Source organism: Hyperoodon ampullatus (assembly GCF_949752795.1).
Source record: "Hyperoodon ampullatus genome assembly, chromosome: 5".
NCBI classification, from domain to species: Eukaryota; Metazoa; Chordata; class Mammalia; order Artiodactyla; family Ziphiidae; genus Hyperoodon; species Hyperoodon ampullatus.
Genome location: NC_136918.1, coordinates 51318488 through 51337031, shown reverse-complemented (window position 1 = coordinate 51337031; position 18544 = coordinate 51318488). Strand labels below are relative to the sequence as shown.

At 40.3% G+C, this 18544-nt stretch overlaps 1 protein-coding gene across 1 annotated transcript; it reads left to right on the top strand.

Moving 5' to 3' along the window:
• Positions 1-16607: 16607 nt before the first annotated feature.
• On the top strand, positions 16608-18221 carry LOC307053501 (eukaryotic translation initiation factor 5). Its single transcript, XM_079704925.1, has one exon. The coding sequence runs from the start codon at positions 16623-16625 to the stop codon at positions 17913-17915; it is 1293 nt and encodes a 430-aa protein (XP_079561051.1). The 5' UTR covers positions 16608-16622; the 3' UTR covers positions 17916-18221.
• The last annotated feature ends 323 nt before the right edge of the window (positions 18222-18544 follow it).

Sequence of the window (18544 nt, the reverse complement as noted above, 5' to 3'; positions counted from 1 at the left end):
ACTAATAAAAAAAAATGTTAAAAAAAAAAGAAGTTAACAATTTCAATTAAGATGGTCAGGATAGGTCTTGTTGAGAAGGTGGCATTTTAAAAAGAAATGAGAAAGTTAGCCATATAAAGAGCTGGAACAAAAGCAACCTAAGCAGAAGGAACAGTCAGTACAAAGGTCCCGAGGCAAAGTGTATCCTATATATTCAAGGCATTGCAAAGAAACCAGTGAGGCTGGAGTAGAGTGAGCAGAAGGAGATGACAGTGGAGAGGTGAGGAGGAGCCAAATCACACAAGGCCTTGTCAGTCCTTGTAAGGGCTTTGACTTTTATTCTGGATTGGATAGGTAGTCAATTGGAGGGTTTTATGAGCACCTGGCTTCTGTTGATTCTAAACTCTAGACTGTAAGGAATCTGGAATAAAAGCAAAGAGCCCCAGAACACTGCAGTAATCCCAGTAAGAAATGATGGTACTTGGTGCCAGGAGTGGTAGCGGTGGAGGTAGTAATAAGTGGTTGATTTTAGATATATTTTGAGAATAGAGCCAATAGGAGATCCTGAACGATTGAGTGTGGAATATGAGAAAAACAAAGGACCAAGATTTTGGACCTTGGCAACTACAAAGAAGGAGTCTTTAATAACTCATATGGAGAGGAAGATATTTGCAAAATACTAGTGTATCCACCATTAGAGATGATTTGATTATGTCCAGTAAAATATTTACACGAGTACAAATAAAATCTGCCATTCGTTTGGTGCATACTACACACCTGACACGTTTCACACACTCCTTTCAATACTCACAACATACCTAAGGCTCAGAGGAGGCAAAGAGGCTTGTCCTGAGACACAAGGCAACTCAATGACAGAGCTTGGCTGCAAAACCAACATTTCTCTGGGCACCAAACAAATGCTTTTTCCAGAATAACACATTTACTTGAAAATTAGTATTTTAAGTATGGCAAAGAAGACAACGTTCAATTAATAAAAACAATTAAATAGAAATATCCATCTCATGCCAAGTAAGAGGATTCAATGTTACTTAAAACATAGCTTATTTAAAAGAGTTAACCATTTAAATGCCACAGGGCCACAGTGAATGTTGGCTTTGGACCTTAAGAGAGCCTGCTTCTAAATTCTGCACTTGTTTTGCTAGACTAAGACTCACACATTCATGACCACTCAGGCTTGCTTGCCTTTCTCATCAAAGAACAGCCTGTACTCTCCTTTCTGGACCCTGCTGTTCTGCAGCTAAAGATGAATGTCTAAGACCAAGCCCTGCAAGCTGTAGAAGCACCTGACACAACACCAGCGGCTCATTCACCTCTGCCCACGAAGTAGCAGGTTTGATGGATGCCTCTGGATGACATTCATAATGGGCACCAGCTTTCAGAAAAAGGGCTTCTAACAGAGTCTCTTGGATACACATACCTGGCAAGTTCCTGGTGGACTAACATCAGTTGTGAAGAATAAGTTGGATTCTTCCAATCCAAGAACATGGTATATCTCTCCATCTGTTTGTATCATCTTTAATTTCTTTCATCAGTGTCTTATAGTTTTCTGCATACAGATCTTTTGTCTCCTTAGATAGGTTTATTCCTAGGTATTTTATTCTTTTTGTTGCAATGGTAAATAGGAGTGTTTCCTCAATTTCTCTTCCAGATTTTTCATCACTAGTGTATAGGAATGCAAGAGATTTCTGTGCATTAATTTTGTATCCTGCTACTTTACCAAATTCATTGATTAGCTCTAGTAGTTTTCTGGTAGCATCTTTAGGATTCTCTATGTATAGTATCATGTCATCTGCAAACAGTGACAGTTTTACTTCTTCTTTTCCAATTTGGATTCCTTTTATTTCTTTTTCTTCTCTGATTGCCATGGCTAAGACTTCCAAAACTATGTTAAATAATAGTGCTGAGAGTGGGCAACACTGTCTTGTTCCTGATCGTAGTGGAAAGGGGTTCAGTTTTTCACCACTGAAAACGATGTTGGCTGTGGGTTTGTCATATATACTACCCAAAGCAATCTACAGATTCACTGCAATCCGTATCAAACTACCAATGGCATTTTTCACAGAACTAGAACAAAAAATTTCACAGTTGGTATGGAAACACAAAAGACCCCTAATAGCCAAAGCAATCTTGAGAAAGAAAAATGGAGCTGGAGGAATCAGGCTCCCTGACTTCAGACTATACTACAAAGTTACAGTATTCAAGACAGTGTGGTACTGGCACAAAAACAGAAATATAGATCAATAGAACAGGATAGGAAGCCCAGAGATAAACCCACACACACATGGTCACCTTATCTTTGATAAAGGAGGCAAGAATATACAATGGAGAAAAGACAGCCTCTTCAAGAAGTGGTGCTAGGAAAACTGGACAGCTACATGTAAAAGAATGAAATTAGAACACTTCCTAACACCATACACAAAAATAAACTCAAAATGGATTAAGGACCTAAATGTAAGGCCAGACACTATAAAACTCTTAGAGGAAAACATAAGCAGAACACTCTATGACATAAATCACAGCAAGATCCTTTTTGACCCACCTTCTAGAGAAATGGAAATAAAAACAAAAATAAACAAATGGGACCTAATGAAATGTAAAAGCTTTTGCACAGCAAAGGAAACCGTAAACAAGACAAAAAGACAACCCTCACAATGGGAGAAAATATTTGCAAATGAAGCAACTGACAAAGGATTAATTTCCAAAATATACAAGCAGCTCATGCAGCTCAAAATCAAAAAAACAAACAACCCAATCCAAAAATGGGCAGAAGACCTAATTAGACATTTCTTCAGAGAAGATATACAGATTGCCAACAAACACATGAAAGGATGGTCAACATCACTAATCATTAGAGAAATGCAAATCAAAACTACAGTGAGGTATTACCTCACACTAGTCAGAATGGCCATCATCAAAAAATCTACAAACAGAAAACAAACGTATGAACACCAAGGAAAGTGGCGGGGTGGGGTGGGGGCATGATGGTGTGATGAACTGGGAGATTGGGATTGACATATATACACTAATATGTATAAAATGGATAACTAATAAGAACCTGCTATATACAAAAATAAATAAAATTCTAAAATAAAAAAAAAATCTACAAACAATAAATGCTGGAGAGGGTGTGGAGACAAGGGAACACTCTTGCACTGTTGGTGGGAATGTAAATTGATACAGCCAATAAGGAGAACAGCATGGATGTTCCTTAAAAAAATAAAAATAGAACTACCATACAACCCAGCAATCCCACTCCTGGGCATATACCCTGAGAAAACCATAATTCAAAAAGAGTCATGTACCACAATGTTCATTGCAGCTCTATTTACAATAGCCAGGACATGGAAGCAACCTAAGTGTCCATCAACAGATGAATGGGTAAAGATGATGTGGCACATATATACAATGGAATATTACTCAGCCATAAAAAGAAATGAAATTGAGTTATTTGTAGTGAGGTGGATGGACTTAGAGACTGTCATACTGAGTGAAGTAAGTCAGAAAGAAAAAAACAAATACCGTATGCAAACACATATATATGGAATCTAAAAAAAAATGGTTCTGAAGAACATAGGGGCAGGACAGGAATAAAGACACAGACGTAGAGAATGGACTTGAGGACACTGGGAGGGGGAAGGGTAAGCTGGGACAAAGTGAGAGAGTGGAATGGACACTACCAAATGTAAAATAGATAGCTAGTGGGCAGCAGCCACATAGCACAGGTAGATCAGCTCTGTGCTTTGTGTCCACCTAGAGGGGTGGGATAGGGAGGGTGGGAGGGAGAAGCAAGAGGGAGGAGATATGGGGATATATGTATATGTATAGCTAATTCACTTTGTTATACAGCAGAAACTAACACACCGTTGTAAAGCAATTATACTCCAATAAAGATGTTTAAAAAAAAAAGAATAAGTTGGAAGCTTGGGGAGAGGAGTAATAGTAACAAAGTATTAAAAAAAAAAAAACTAACCAAGAATATTTACTATTTTAAATTAATTGATGTACTGGTACCAAACAACAATCTGTGATGCATGAATGTCCCTGCCCAGGTAATTATAAAAGAAGTCTGTAAAATGATGACAGAAAGGCTGTCTACCAGCTTCACTAAAGAATGGTAGGAGCTGAGATAAGACCAAGACCCAATTTATTCCCCTCCCCAAATCAGTTACCAAACATTGTTACAGTAGCATTACAGCAAAATTTATCTCCATCTCTGCTCCCAAATCAGGCAGCCAATGGTTCTAAGCATGCATTTCAGAATGCAAGGGACTAATACAGCTTTTCTTTATACTTTAATGAACTACTGCCTGAGAGGCTTCAGTTTAGGTCTCAAACTTCCTTCTCACAACTTTCTAGGAAATGTTTCTACAGTCATTACAATACACTGGTAGTGGGAACAAAAATGAGACTAATGAATGACAAATTTAAAACTTGTCTATGATATAAAACATTCACTCAACAATTATTTGCTGCATAAATCCCATGTGCCAGGCATATTCTGGACACCTAAAAAGCAAATATGACTATGATGTGGTCCCTGCCCTCAAGAAGTTTCCAAAGTTGTGGTGGAAACAGAAAAAAATTACAATTTTATATGAAAAAAACTACAATAGATTTATGCACAGTGGTTTAAGGGGGCTGCACATAAAGTGTGAGTTGAGGGTAATATAAGAAAGACAGCTTGGAGATGACAGGATTATTCAGGGTTAGATTAAAATTCTTCTACTAAGTAGATCCTCCGTGCCATGACTTTTGCCAGTGAAACCCAAGATATTCACATTGAAGAAGGCTGTGTAATATGAAATATCCACATTTGCTGACAAAACTGATAGTAAAAACTCCAGTAGGTGCCAGACAATGTTTATTGACTGAATGGCTACAAATTGGCAATAATATCTCCCCACCAAGAGATCAGAGGACAGGGGTGTTTCTGTTGATGAGTCAAACAACTGGCATTAACTCCTTCGTGTTAATCTCCCCTTCCCAACAACTCCTCCCCCTCCATCCAAGACAAAAACCTAGGAGTAATCCTGACAGTCTCACTCTCACTCTTTGTCTCTAATCCAATACCAAGTCTGCTCTCCAATTACACTCCCCCACCCCTTAGTCCCAGCCACCAGCACCACCAGCATTAAAACCTGTCCACATTCACTACTGGCCCTCCTCCATCAATCTATTCTATTTTAAAACTCAGCAAACCTGATGTTTTCAAAATTCAAATCCAATCTTATTGCTCACTGCTTAAAACTATTATTAACTCCCCACTGCTTTCAGAATACTGTCCAAGGTATGGCCCCAAAGTCCTAAGTGATCTGGCAGCTTCAGGTTGTACCACCTCCTTCACTGTTTTTGCACTGTAACCCACTAGTATTCTCTAACTTCTCCCAATAAGCCAAACTTCCTCCGGCCTCAGGGCCTTTGCACAACTTCTTTCCTCTGCCTAGAACTCACCTATCCAAACCCAGCCCCACTTTAGACCTCAAGTCAAATTTCACTTCCTAAGAAAGGCTTTCTCTGGCTCTTCATAGTAGATTTGTCCTTCCTACCCCTTAATCCTTATCCCCTCCCTTATGCCCTCTCATACCTCTCAGTACTTTCCCTTCACTGGAATATAAACTCCTAAGGGCAGAGACTGTCTGTATGGCGCATCAATTACAGCTTCTAATTATACACTTTGTGATTATTTGACTAATATCTGTTCCCCCTCCTCACCAGACTGTAAGCATCATGAAGTCAGGGACCATATCTAGCCCATGGTATGCCAACAATAAATATTTACTGAACCCCTCTATCTGTCAACATACCAAAGGCGATGAAAGCCTATGACAAGTTCATATACACAATTTCCAGTGATCAGCTGATATGTAGTTAGGAAAAAGTCATAAGGTATATGGGGTGTGTGTGAGGGGAGCCTCTTGATTGGAAAAACTACCTTAGATAACAGAAAAAAGGGTGCATGCATGCATGTTGGGGAAGGGGGTGCAGAAGAGCTGAGGGCCACCCACTTCTATAGCCTATGAGCTAATATGTGACTTTAGGATATGTCAATTTACCTCTCAATCAGTTTCCTCATTTATAAAACTAGAAGTGAAAACACTTTCCTGCCCACCTCAAGTGACGTGTTGAAGGAGAAGCTTCTATATCAAAGGAAAATGGCTCTACATAAGTAACATTTATTTTCACTGTTTAAATGTTTCAAAGAATTTGCCTCTGGGGACAACTCTAGATTTTTTTTTCCTTGCAGAGCTAAATGAATTGTCTTGTTGGACAGTCTGGGTCTGACCAAAATTTCGGGTGAATCACCATGGCTGGTGGAAGCTCTCCATAGTGCAGGTGCCACTTCAAAGGACATCACCCTTTCCACGTATTCAAGAATGATTGGTGAACACAGTTTCTGAAGGTGGACAAGCTAAACCTTTCTGACCTCCAAACTGAGGCATCCTTTGGAAAGCAGAGTGCTATTGAAACAAAGTCAAAAGAAAGAAAATGTCCTTAAAAAGAAGTCACAAATTCAAGTGCTTACAGGGGCAGGCAGATAAAGGTGAGAGGCAGCCTGGGTGAGGAGCTAAAGACCCTATGGCACACTGGAGATGAGGGGAATACATAAAATATTGTCCAAACTAAAGAGAGTGGACTGTTACCATTAATTATGCTAAAGAAATAGGCATCAACCAGGCTGTCCCAGGCAAACCAGGACATACGGTCACTCTGACTAGGCGGCATGACTGCTTGGCTCCAGTTAATGTGGAAAAGCCAAACTACTATTGACAGCTATTCCCATTTTTAAAGAGAAATCAGGAAGTTGGGGTTTTTGTGTATAATTTTCTGATTTTTTTTTTTTTTTTTTTTTTTTTGCGGTACGCGGGCCTCTCACCGTTGTGGTCTCTCCCGTTGCGGAGCACAGGCTCCAGACGCGCAGGCTCAGTGGCCATGGCTCACGGGCCCAGCCGCTCCACGGCATGTGGGATCTTCCCGGACCGCAGCACGAACCTGTGTCCCCTGCATCGGCAGGCAGACTCTCAACCACTGCGCCACCAGGGAAGCCTTCTGATTTTTAATGTTGACAACAATTTGTTTTTTAACACTGAGTATACCACATGAAACACATATTTAGGCTAGCTAGCTGATGGCCTATGTCTCTCAGTATTTTCTTCATCATTATTCACCATCAATACCATCAGCAGGGCTATTTTTCTCCAAAGAGACAAGTGTCTGTATCACCTTCCACTGCAGAGAGAGAATCTTTGGTGAACACATTAATGAGCATGTATCTGCTAAGCACCTAGCAGCTGCCCAACAGGTGCTCTCACAAGTATTATCTCTCTTAAACTACCCAACATCGTGGGGGTAGGGATTCTTACTATCCTCCACTTTACAGGAGACAAATCAGAAGTTCAATGTAACAAAATGATTTAATTTCCCAAACAGCAGACTAGGGAGGCAAAGTCATCAATTCTTCACAAGTAACAAGTTTAGAGGAACTTAAAAGGGTAAGAAGCAGAAGGCAAGAAGAAAGAGTAGCATTAAAGCCAAAAAGAAAGGAGTGAGAAGGAAGTAATTTTGACTGTTGGGCATATAATGGGGTCTTAGTATTTTGCTGAATAAATGAATGAACATGTTTGTGAATTTTCAATTGCGGTGTTGGCATCTGTCAAGTGAAAGAAAATGTATTTGAAGTTAGACCACCTGTATTTGAACATCACCTTCACTGTGTGCTAGAATGTGAATTTCGGTAGATATTTAATATTTCTAACCTCAGTCCCTCACCTATAAAATGAACATAACATCTACTTAGAGGGCTGTTTTGAGAAATAATTGGAACAACATGTATGAAATAACTTGCACAGTGTATGGCACATAGAAAAAAAACTCAATGGAAGTTCCCTTCCTCCCAGTTCATTTGGGAGAAAGGGGAGACATCATTTGTTTTTCTTTTCCTATTGATTTTATTAGTTTTCTACAAGCGCCTCTTACCTCCAAATGTATCTCTATCCAGTTCTTTTTTATTTACTTTCTTACCCTTAACTGAATCTGGTTTGCCCCTAACAGGGCTTCCCTCTCTGCCTTTTCCCATGAGGGCTTTTTTGCCTCTGGGCTGGAGGTGAAAGGGGAGGAGGTTGATATTCTCTGGGATTCCCATTGCCAATTTCAGATGAAGAGTACACACCTTTCATTCATCTATGAGTCTTCAAGCCCTTCAAGAGCTAGACTGTATCCTCCTCCTGCTGGTCAGACACCCCAGCCTGGGGTAGGGGGTAAGGTTTTGGCCAACAGCGGACCATCAGTAGATGCGTGCTGAGTAACTGAACTGGCCGTACAAACTATCTAAATTCCTCTCTTGTAAATCCCAAGGATTAGCTAGATTTAGAGTTGTCCAGTAATTGTAGAGAAGTTCAACATTACTGAGTAATTAATAAGCACCCGTCCAGTTCTTAAGATTATTATGTGGAAGAATAGACATGTTTTAACAAATTCGTCTTTCTCAATTATTGTATATGCACTGATTTATGGATATAATGGGTATAAAGAGTCTAACCAACTGTTTTTTTTTTTTTTTTTTTTTTTTTTTATTTTTTGCTTTATCACAAATTTAATCAGTTATATGTATACATATGTTCCCATATCCCCTCCCTTTTGCGTCTCCCTCCCACCCTCCCTATCCCACCCCTCCAGGCGGTCACAAAGCACCGAGCTGATCTCCCTGTGCTATGCGGCTGCTTCCCACTAGCTATCTACCTTACGTTTGGTAGTGTATATATGTCCATGCCGCTCTTTCACTTTGTCACAGCTTACCCTTCCCCCTCCCCATATCCTCAAGTCCATTCTCTAGTAGGTCTGTGTCTTTATTCCTGTCTTACCCCTATGTTCTTCATGACCTTTTTTTTTCTTAAATTCCATATATATGTGTCAGCATACAGTATTTGTCTTTCTCTTTCTGACTTACTTCACTCTGTATGACAGACTCTAGGTCCATCCACCTCATTACAAATAGTTCAATTTCATTTCTTTTTATGGCTGAGTAATATTCCATTGTATGTATGTGCCACATCTTCTTTACCCATTCATCCAATGATGGACACTTAGGTTGTTTCCATCTCCGGGCTATTGTAAATAGGGCTGCTATGAACATTTTGGTACATGTCTCTTTTTGAATTATGGTTTTCTCAGGGTATATGCCCAGTAGTGGGATTGCAGGGTCATATGGTAGTTCTATTTGTAGTTTTTTAAGGAACCTCCATACCGTTCTCCATAGTGGCTGTACCAATTCACATTCCCACCAGCAGTGCAAGAGTGTTCCCTTTTTTCCACACCCTCTCCAGCATTTATTGTTTCTAGATTTTTTGATGATGGCCATTCTGACTGGTGTGAGATGATATCTCATTGTAGTTTTGATTTGCATTTCTCTAATTAGTAAAGATGTTGAGCATCCTTTCATGTGTTTGTTGGCAGTCTGTATATCTTCTGTGGAGAAATGTCTATTTAGGTCTTCTGCCCATTTTTGGATTGGGTTGTTTGTTTTTTTGTTATTGAGCTGCATGAGCTGCTTATAAATTTTGGAGATTAATCCTTTGTCAGTTGCTTCATTTGCAAATATTTTCTCCCATTCTGAGGGTTGTCTTTTGGTCTTGTTTATGGTTTCCTTTGCTGTGCAAAAGCTTTTAAGTTTCATTAGGTCCCATGTGTTTATTTTTGTCTTTATTTCCATTTCTCTAGGAGGTGGGTCAAAAAGGATCTTGCTGTGATTTATGTCATAGAGTGTTTAACCAACTGTTAATATCCATCATAAAAATACATTTGACTAAGGAATAATGGCATTGAAAGTCAGAACACCTTATAAAGGCAGTTTCACTGTCAGTATGTATTTCATGGAGTATAGCCATTAAGACTACTCTGCAGTGAATGATGAGGGAAATCAGTTACATTAATTTAGGAAGATTCAAATGCTACTCACATTCATAAAACCTCTAATGGAATAGCACACTTTTCCAACAAGGCCGGGGTCGTTATCAGAAGGGTTCTGCACCTGCACACCCAGGTCTCAGCTACGGTAAAATTGCTCCAATCTGATGCGCATTCCATGCTTGTAAAGTCAAGACGGTGGCAAAGCAAATAATGACAGTGAATGCTCCTCAAAATGTACTCCCATTTGGCCCCTAACACATCACTACCCAACCCATGGGAATAATGATCATTTTTTGGTCAAGGTGAAAATGAAAGCAAAATTTTAAATGGCTGCTTTGTTTAGATTCTCTGAGATGGAGGCAGAGATACCAACTAAAGGCCCATTAAGGCAGGTCTGTCACCAGCATGATTAACATCTCTCAGCTGATAACTGAGGCTCGTTCTCTGTGCCTCCCTGCACAGAAACAAGGCCGTCGATGAAAAGCCCTTGTCAGTGGAGAAAACATGAGCATGATGGAGACTGCCAAAAATATTCCCACAGTGATACAGGAAGTAAAGCGTACCTGTGGCACTAAGCATATGGCTGGGGATGAGAGAATCCCTGAAAGAGTTTTGAGTTGATGGCCTCACACACTTTGCCATATTTTTTTCAGTATGGCTGTGGCGCGCCATTCCCCATCACTGTGCTCTGGGATATGCTGGCTGAGAGGTATCCAACTCCCGACCTGACAGAGGGGGCTGGGCAGTTGGGAGGAACGCACCGGGTCTTGTGCAGGTGTGTCTCACAGACCTGTGTGGTGTTCAGGGCAGGGTAAACTGCATGATTTTTGGAATCTGGGGCTCTTATAGGAAACAGCATATCTAGGGAATACTAGGACCAAGCCTGGTCTGCAAAACAAGTGGGATTCCTAAAGGGAAAGTTAAGAGAAGAAAAATCTTTAGGCATGACCACTGTGTGCTCCATAGCAGTGCAGCAGGGTGTGCAGAAAGGATGTCTGGGGGCCTGGGGCCATAGCAGGAGCAGTGTTCTCCCTCTCAGCATAAGCCTCTCCCCAAAGTTCCAGTCCCTACTAAGAAGTTACAAGTGTCTACATACGTTAGGATAATAAACCAACTCTAGAAATTATAAACATAAATTTATGTTTCTAAGTTTTTATCAAGATAAAAACAAACCAAAAATATATGATGGTAATCCTTCACAGCCACATCAGTTTATCAGATGCTATCTAGCCCCCCATCTCCACCCAACACTCCCTCCCCATCTCCTCTTTATAGCTCCATTCTCCAAGGTTACAGAGGCTCAGAAACTCTCAGAGCAGCAGAGCTTTCTCATCTTCTGAAATTTCTCCAAGAAAAAGCAAACATAGACTCTCAAGTGCTACCACAAGTGACAGGAATCCCTAGGCTCCTGCTGTGTTGACAAAATTCTGCAGGAGCAAATGGACCTCGTCAGAAAGAGTCCTGGTTACTGTAATTCTTTAATAGTAATATTTTCCAATCACAGCATCACAGTGATAACCAAGTTCCTCTGACAGGAGAGCATTCTGATAGCAAACCATTTCAGCCACCCTGGGGGTGAGGAGGGAGAAACAAACACAAAAGCCTGCACAGCAATATAGCCTGAAAGGTTGAGTTTTCATTTACTTCTATCTCTGGAGCTCACGGCGTTATAAGCTCCAGCATTAAATTTTAAGCATTTAATGTCGTAGGCTCAAGGAGAAGCTGAGAAGTGTTCAGATTCATCAACCGCTGGTCTTGCTGTGAATTTTCAGCAGGAAAAGAGGGGCATTGCTTGAAGAGAATGCAACATTGCTTGAAGAGAATTGCTCTTCAGCATTGCTTGAAGAAAATGCAACATTGACCAGAATGAAAAGCATCTATTTCTGGAGATTTGTGAAATGATATCATTAACCGATTATAGTTTATAGAGTGTATAGACATGTGACCCTCAAGAAGGTCAATACTCACTAGAATATGATTTGCTGTAATGATAGAAGTCAAATCTTATTTTAACTACCAGCAGAGATGGAAAGAGACTGGGATCTCTTTGAAATTACTATGGTTAGAATGAAATACACTTAATATAGCACGTTAATAACACAGTATTTCACATTAAATGAAGCTATAATAGGCCTTTTATAGTTAGGAATTGTGCCTGATAAATTATTGACATGTCAAATATAGAATAATAACCTTAAATGTCTTTTTGCTCTCTTAGTCCTTCAAGTAAAAGCAATCTGAACCACTTAGTTTTGTGACTATAATACAAATTTTTGGTTTTCTAGCAGAAGGTCCTTTTCTATAACTGTATAGACTGGTACATGAAGAATTAGTCTTTGAAAGAACAAGAATAGTGATATCAATTATTAGAAGAAAGTAATGATACTTTATATTTCTTCAGTGTTTCACAGTTTTTCACTCACTCATTCAATGAGTATTTCAGGAGCTCTTACTATGTGCTCTGCTAAAGGTTAGGTGGATGGTGGTGACCGAAACAAACTCATCTTTATCTCCATGGAACAAAAACCTTTCACACATCCTAGAGAAAAAGACGGAGCAAGAGTGGATACCCCTTGGCTCAGTCTCACCAACTCCTCTTTTTTTGTTGTTATGCTTGGAACAGAGGGTCACTGGAGCCCTCTTATGAAAGGGGCTACTTCCTGGAAGGACACACAAGGATTCTGTGGGATCCCAAGAACAGGAATAGGCATAGTCGGGCTTCCTAGGACCTATAATTGGAGCCAGGGCAACCATAAATCTCCACAGGCTTATTTTGCTCTTCTTTTATACCAGGTGTCAGCCACCTCTAGGACTCAGCCACTCTCTGCTGCTCTGCTCTGCTCTCCTCTTGGGACACATCAATCATGGAGAGGCAGTAGTCAACAAGCCCAACAGCCCAGGTTTAAATGCCAGCTATGCTACTTACTAGCTGTGTGACAGTGAAGATATTAATTAACCTCTCTGTGCCTTAGTTTCCTCATCTGTAAAGTGGAGATATTAATAGAACCTACCTCATAAAGTTGTTGAAGTGTTCATGACATACATCACATAAAGCACTTGGTATAGTGCTTCTCATTCAATAAAATTGTGACAACAAACACTGACATAGGATTTAGTGAAGGGCCAAGCACTGTTTTAAGGGTTTTCTACATGTTAATTTATGTAATCCTCACAACTCTATGGTGAAAATACTACTATTATCTTCATTTCACTGACAAGAAACCAGAGCCTTACAGAAGTTAAATAAATTGCTGAAGATCACACAGCTGACAAGAATCCACATCTATTTCACTCCAAAACCTGGGGTCTTAATGACTGTGCTAACATAATAACTGGCTGAGTCTTATCCTTGAATCTATAATTTTTTTCTCCATCTCAATGTTGCTTGATTGAAGTGCTCCTAACTTCTGCTCACCATGACTTCTCTTGGCCCTGATTCTACCTCAGGGCTCTATTCTACATTTCTTCTTTCAAATCCCAGCTCATCTTTTCATGACAAATCCCCTCAAGGTTTGCTAAACCACCCTCTTTCAGTGTCTACCCTAGTCCAGTTTGCTCTAAATGTAGGCAATGAGGTTACTTGGTTCAAACAGGACCAGATGGGCATGACAGACAATATGACTGACATTTCTAATGTACCCATTCTGTGGATACAATAATAAAGGTTTTTAAAAGTCTGGTAACTAACCCAAGTTAATCTGTTAATTGTCTCCAGAAGTAGGACTCCAGTCTGGGATTTTTTGACTCCAAGACCAGTGAACCTTCCATAATTCCTCTGGGACATTTCTCTCTGTGTCTATGGAGGCCTAATTCTGCCTAGCTAGGAGCCATCACTTTACTCAAAAATGACTTTACCCAAAATTACTTTACCCAAAATTATACTCAACAATAGCAAGTAAAAAGAGAAAAAATGACAAATATTTCAGCTATTTCCTGGAGCTTAGTCCACTGTAAAAGTACATCGTTCACCTAATACAATAAATTCTCTCTAGTATAAACATTTCCTCTTTTTCCCTCCTGATTCCTATACCAAGATTTCCTGCTTAGGTACTAAGCAGAGAGCAACTTTTTATAGCTCTATCAACAAACAATTCTTGCCCACTCAAACATTGCCAGATGCCATTTTGGGGAGGGTGGGGGAGCTTGGGGGATACTATGAATCTCAGAATAATCTGCACAAATTCAAATTTTAGAAAATAAAAATGATGGCTTATGAGTGGGAGTAGGGAGTTTGGCAGTGTGGGGTACAATCTGTTTTCTCACTCCTAAGTAGAGAGTTTGTTTATACTAATTGATTCTCCATCAGGAGATTGGACTTTAGTCTATACACTTTCTCCCAGGCCTGAAATATTCTGAGTGTTATGCCTTCAACAGTTTTGGATTAATGTCTGCTAACAGAAGCTAGCTATTAAAACTGAGAATGGAGCAACATAGTTGAAGTTACCTTGGAACATAAAACTATTCCTTAGCTATCCTGAGGCCTTGTGTTTTTGTGACATCATGTCCATTATGTTGAAATACCGACTGAGACTTGTCCTCTGCTAGGAGAGGCAAGACAAGTGCTTATACTTAAGAAACTCAAGAAACCTATCTCTTGCGGACAAGTAATAATGATTGCAACAAACCAAGAAGGCCTCAGTTTAACCAACAAATGGTTCCTCATGATCTCAAGGATAACAAGAACTGTATTAATGACATTCCTAATGGTGGAACCCTGTTTATCAAATTACCACAGGGGCAGTGTGGTCTAATGCAAAAAGCATGGCCCCCGAGAGTCTGACAAACCTGAGTTCAAATCCTTCCTCTGGCATGGTTTCTTTCTGACTTAGTTTCCCTTTCTGAGTTTTAGTTTCTTCACCTGTAACAATGGAGCTATTAATACCTATCACACTTGTCCTAAGAATGCATATATTAGAATGCCTGCATAGAAAAAGAAAATAAATAAAGGTTATTTCTTTCCTTCCTTCCCTCATAAGAAACTCCTTATAAGACAAATTTCCACTACAACAGGGCAAATTTGGCATCATTATATCTGATCTCAAATTTGTAATACCTAGAACAGAGCAATAAGAAACTTGTCCTAAGAGAATTTCTACAATAACAGTTCCAAACCAGCTTACTCAAAAGCTGGTTACAACTTTCCCTTGAAACCTCCTATATTTTCAATAAGGTTAGTGAGAATGTTTCTAAACAACTATCTGCTAGTTGAGAGTGAAAACATCATCTAGATACTGTTCTGTACCATCTGGTCATTTTGTACCCAGCACACTCACCTCTCACTCCTCAGAACAGTGCTGGGGAGGGAGGAGGCTGAAGTCTTTGAAGATCTGATGTTGGCACTCACTAACAATTTTTATAATTCACACCCAGGAAATGCTTAAAGCCATAACTTGGGTAATTAACTAACTTGGCATCGCTCAAAGTTCTGAGTGTGGAGAATTAATTAAAAGCAGTATTTCAAGTGTTTGCAAGGGGTAAATTGGGGTGAAATTGTGACAGCTGAATTGAACAGATTGGAATGTAGATGTGTCAGGGCAGAGGTGTCTGAGAATTATTTTTAACATCTGGAAAGCTGATTAAATTTATTATCTCAGCATTTTCTTCTGCCTTTAATTAGGTAATGACACCGAGAGTAACTATGTAAGACTGCAGAGAGGGGCTCTCTCCCACCAGTGCAGATGTGAAAATCACAGGAGGACTATAGCAGAGCTTCTTCTGAATTCAACATGCGTCTTTAAGAGGCAATGACTCTTAGCCCCAAGACGTGTGTTTTAAGAAGTGTCCAAATAATATTAGCTGTTAAACTCTTAAATGCCAGCCAATCAACAAACATGCCTCAAAGATCTAGTATTGTTGGGCATGGAGGCAGGGACACAAAGAGCAGATCAGACATATTCTTAGGAAAGGATAAGTAGGAAGACATAATCTGCACTAAACTGGTAGCGAGAGATACATTCATTAAATACTTTTAGAGCCCAGAGGTGGGTAGTCTTACTCATTGCTGAGGAAGTCACTTGGAAAAGAGGTCAAATGGGAATTAAAATAATCCACTCACTTTGCCATTAAGATCCCAGGGTCTTATTAGTCAATGACCTTGGCCAAAAAAAAGGTTTGGAAAATAGGACATGGTGATATAGGGATCTTGAAAAGGAAAGGAAAAGGAGATAGAGTTTTGGTATTGTTTTTTCCCAAAAAAGAACTTGAGGTAGGTGATTATGTTATAATCTCATGGCATTATGTCAGTCTGTGGCAGCCATCTACAAAAGACACACTTCAGTCACAGCGAGAACATTCCAGAGGTCGCCAGGCCCCGGGCGCTGAAGGGTGTGGACCCCGGACGTCGCTGGGACAGCCCCTCCCCGCTGCTCGGCGGCGCCTGGCCCGGCCGCTGCTCGCTGCGCTGCCTCCGCTGCCTCCGCCGCCGCTCCTCGGACTCGGGTTCGCGCGCGCCTCACTTCATCCCAGTCCCGGGCGAGCAGCGTTGGGTTTATGTCTTTATTTGACGAAAACGAGCTGTTGCGCAGCCATTGGTACCTGTATTGGGGAAACATAGCACACAAGCAAGAAGCTTACAGCCTCAGTGGCGAAAAATTTTTCATGTCAGAGACCGAGAACTCTTGCAGTCGTTTATGTCATCCCTTCTTCTCCAGACAGAGGATACCAAAAAGTTGCAATCAAAGATCTCTTCATCTTATTGATAAAGCCACTAATAAGCCAAAATGTCTGTCAACGTCAACCGCAGCGTGTCAGACCAGTTCTATCGCTACAAGATGCCCCGTCTGATTGCCAAGGTTGAGGGCAAAGGAAATGGAATCAAGACAGTTATAGTCAACATGGTTGACGTAGCCAAAGCGCTTAATCGGCCTCCAACGTATCCCACCAAATATTTTGGTTGTGAACTGGGAGCACAGACCCAGTTTGATGTTAAGAATGACCGTTACATTGTCAATGGATCTCATGAGGCGAATAAGCTGCAAGACATGTTGGATGGATTCATTAAAAAATTTGTTCTCTGTCCTGAGTGTGAGAATCCTGAAACGGATCTGCATGTCAATCCAAAGAAACAAACAATAGGTAATTCTTGTAAAGCCTGTGGCTATCGAGGCATGCTTGACACACATCATAAACTGTGCACATTCATCCTCAAAAACCCACCTGAGAATAGTGATAGTGGTACAGGAAAGAAAGAGAAGGAAAAGAAAAATAGAAAGGGCAAAGACAAGGAAAATGGCTCCATGTCCAGCAGTGAGACACCACCACCACCACCACCACCCAATGAAATCAGTCCTCCGCATGCTGTGGAAGAAGAGGAAGATGATGATTGGGGGGAGGATACAACAGAGGAAGCTCAAAGGCGAAGAATGGATGAAATCAGTGACCACGCGAAAGTTTTAACCCTCAGTGATGATTTGGAAAGGACTGTTGAAGAGCGTGTCAATATCCTATTTGATTTTGTTAAGAAAAAGAAAGAAGAGGGTGTTATTGACTCATCTGACAAAGAAATTGTAGCTGAAGCAGAAAGACTGGATGTAAAAGCCATGGGCCCTCTTGTTTTGACTGAAGTTCTTTTTAATGAGAAAATTAGAGAGCAAATTAAGAAATACAGGCGCCATTTCTTACGATTTTGTCACAACAACAAAAAAGCTCAACGGTACCTTCTTCATGGCTTGGAGTGTGTGGTAGCAATGCATCAAGCTCAGCTCATCTCCAAGATTCCGCATATCTTGAAGGAGATGTATGATGCAGACCTTTTGGAGGAAGAAGTCATCATTAGCTGGTCAGAAAAGGCCTCTAAGAAATATGTCTCAAAAGAACTTGCCAAAGAGATTCGTGTCAAAGCGGAACCTTTTATAAAATGGTTGAAGGAAGCAGAGGAAGAATCTTCCGGTGGTGAAGATGATGATGAAGATGAGAACATTGAGGTGGTGTATTCAAAGACTGCCAGTGTACCGAAAGTGGAAGCTGTAAAGTCTGACAACAAGGACGATGACCTTGATATTGATGCCATTTAAAGGGGGTGGGTGCAGCCCAGCTTAGCAGTGTAATGCTGAGAATCTTTCTGCATCATCAGCCAGAAGTGCAACACGTATGTGCAAAAGCTAAAATGGCTTAACGTCATGCTACACTTTCTACTAAAAATGTATTGCTGTGAGTGGTCTGTATTTAAACCCAACAAGACATCTAGGGAGTCCATACACATATCAGTGAGCAGATGTAGTTTGCTTATTTACAGCATGTTTCTTTTTGAAAATTTAGTGGTGGACACATTTGGGTACATTTATACAATTATAAAAATAAAGATTTGATTTTGGTCGTTCTTCAGATTTTTGGCTCTGAATGACTTAGGTAAACTGAAATAATTGGCTCCTTTAAAGAATGTTGCACCATCATTTAATCTGATAGGATTATTGGAGCCTGTTAGATACTGTTAGGTGCTGAGACTGTAAAGAGGTCTCGGCAGAACATGAACATAAGCTTATCAATACCTTAATCATTAAGAAATGTAGTGCTTTTAAGTCTTATTTCTAGTCCCTCAGATTGGCATCTGGTGATGTACATTCTTCCCATGCCAAGGTGGACTGATAATCAAATGACAGTGCAACACCTTTATCTTACTGAGATGTTAAAATGACCTGAGTGT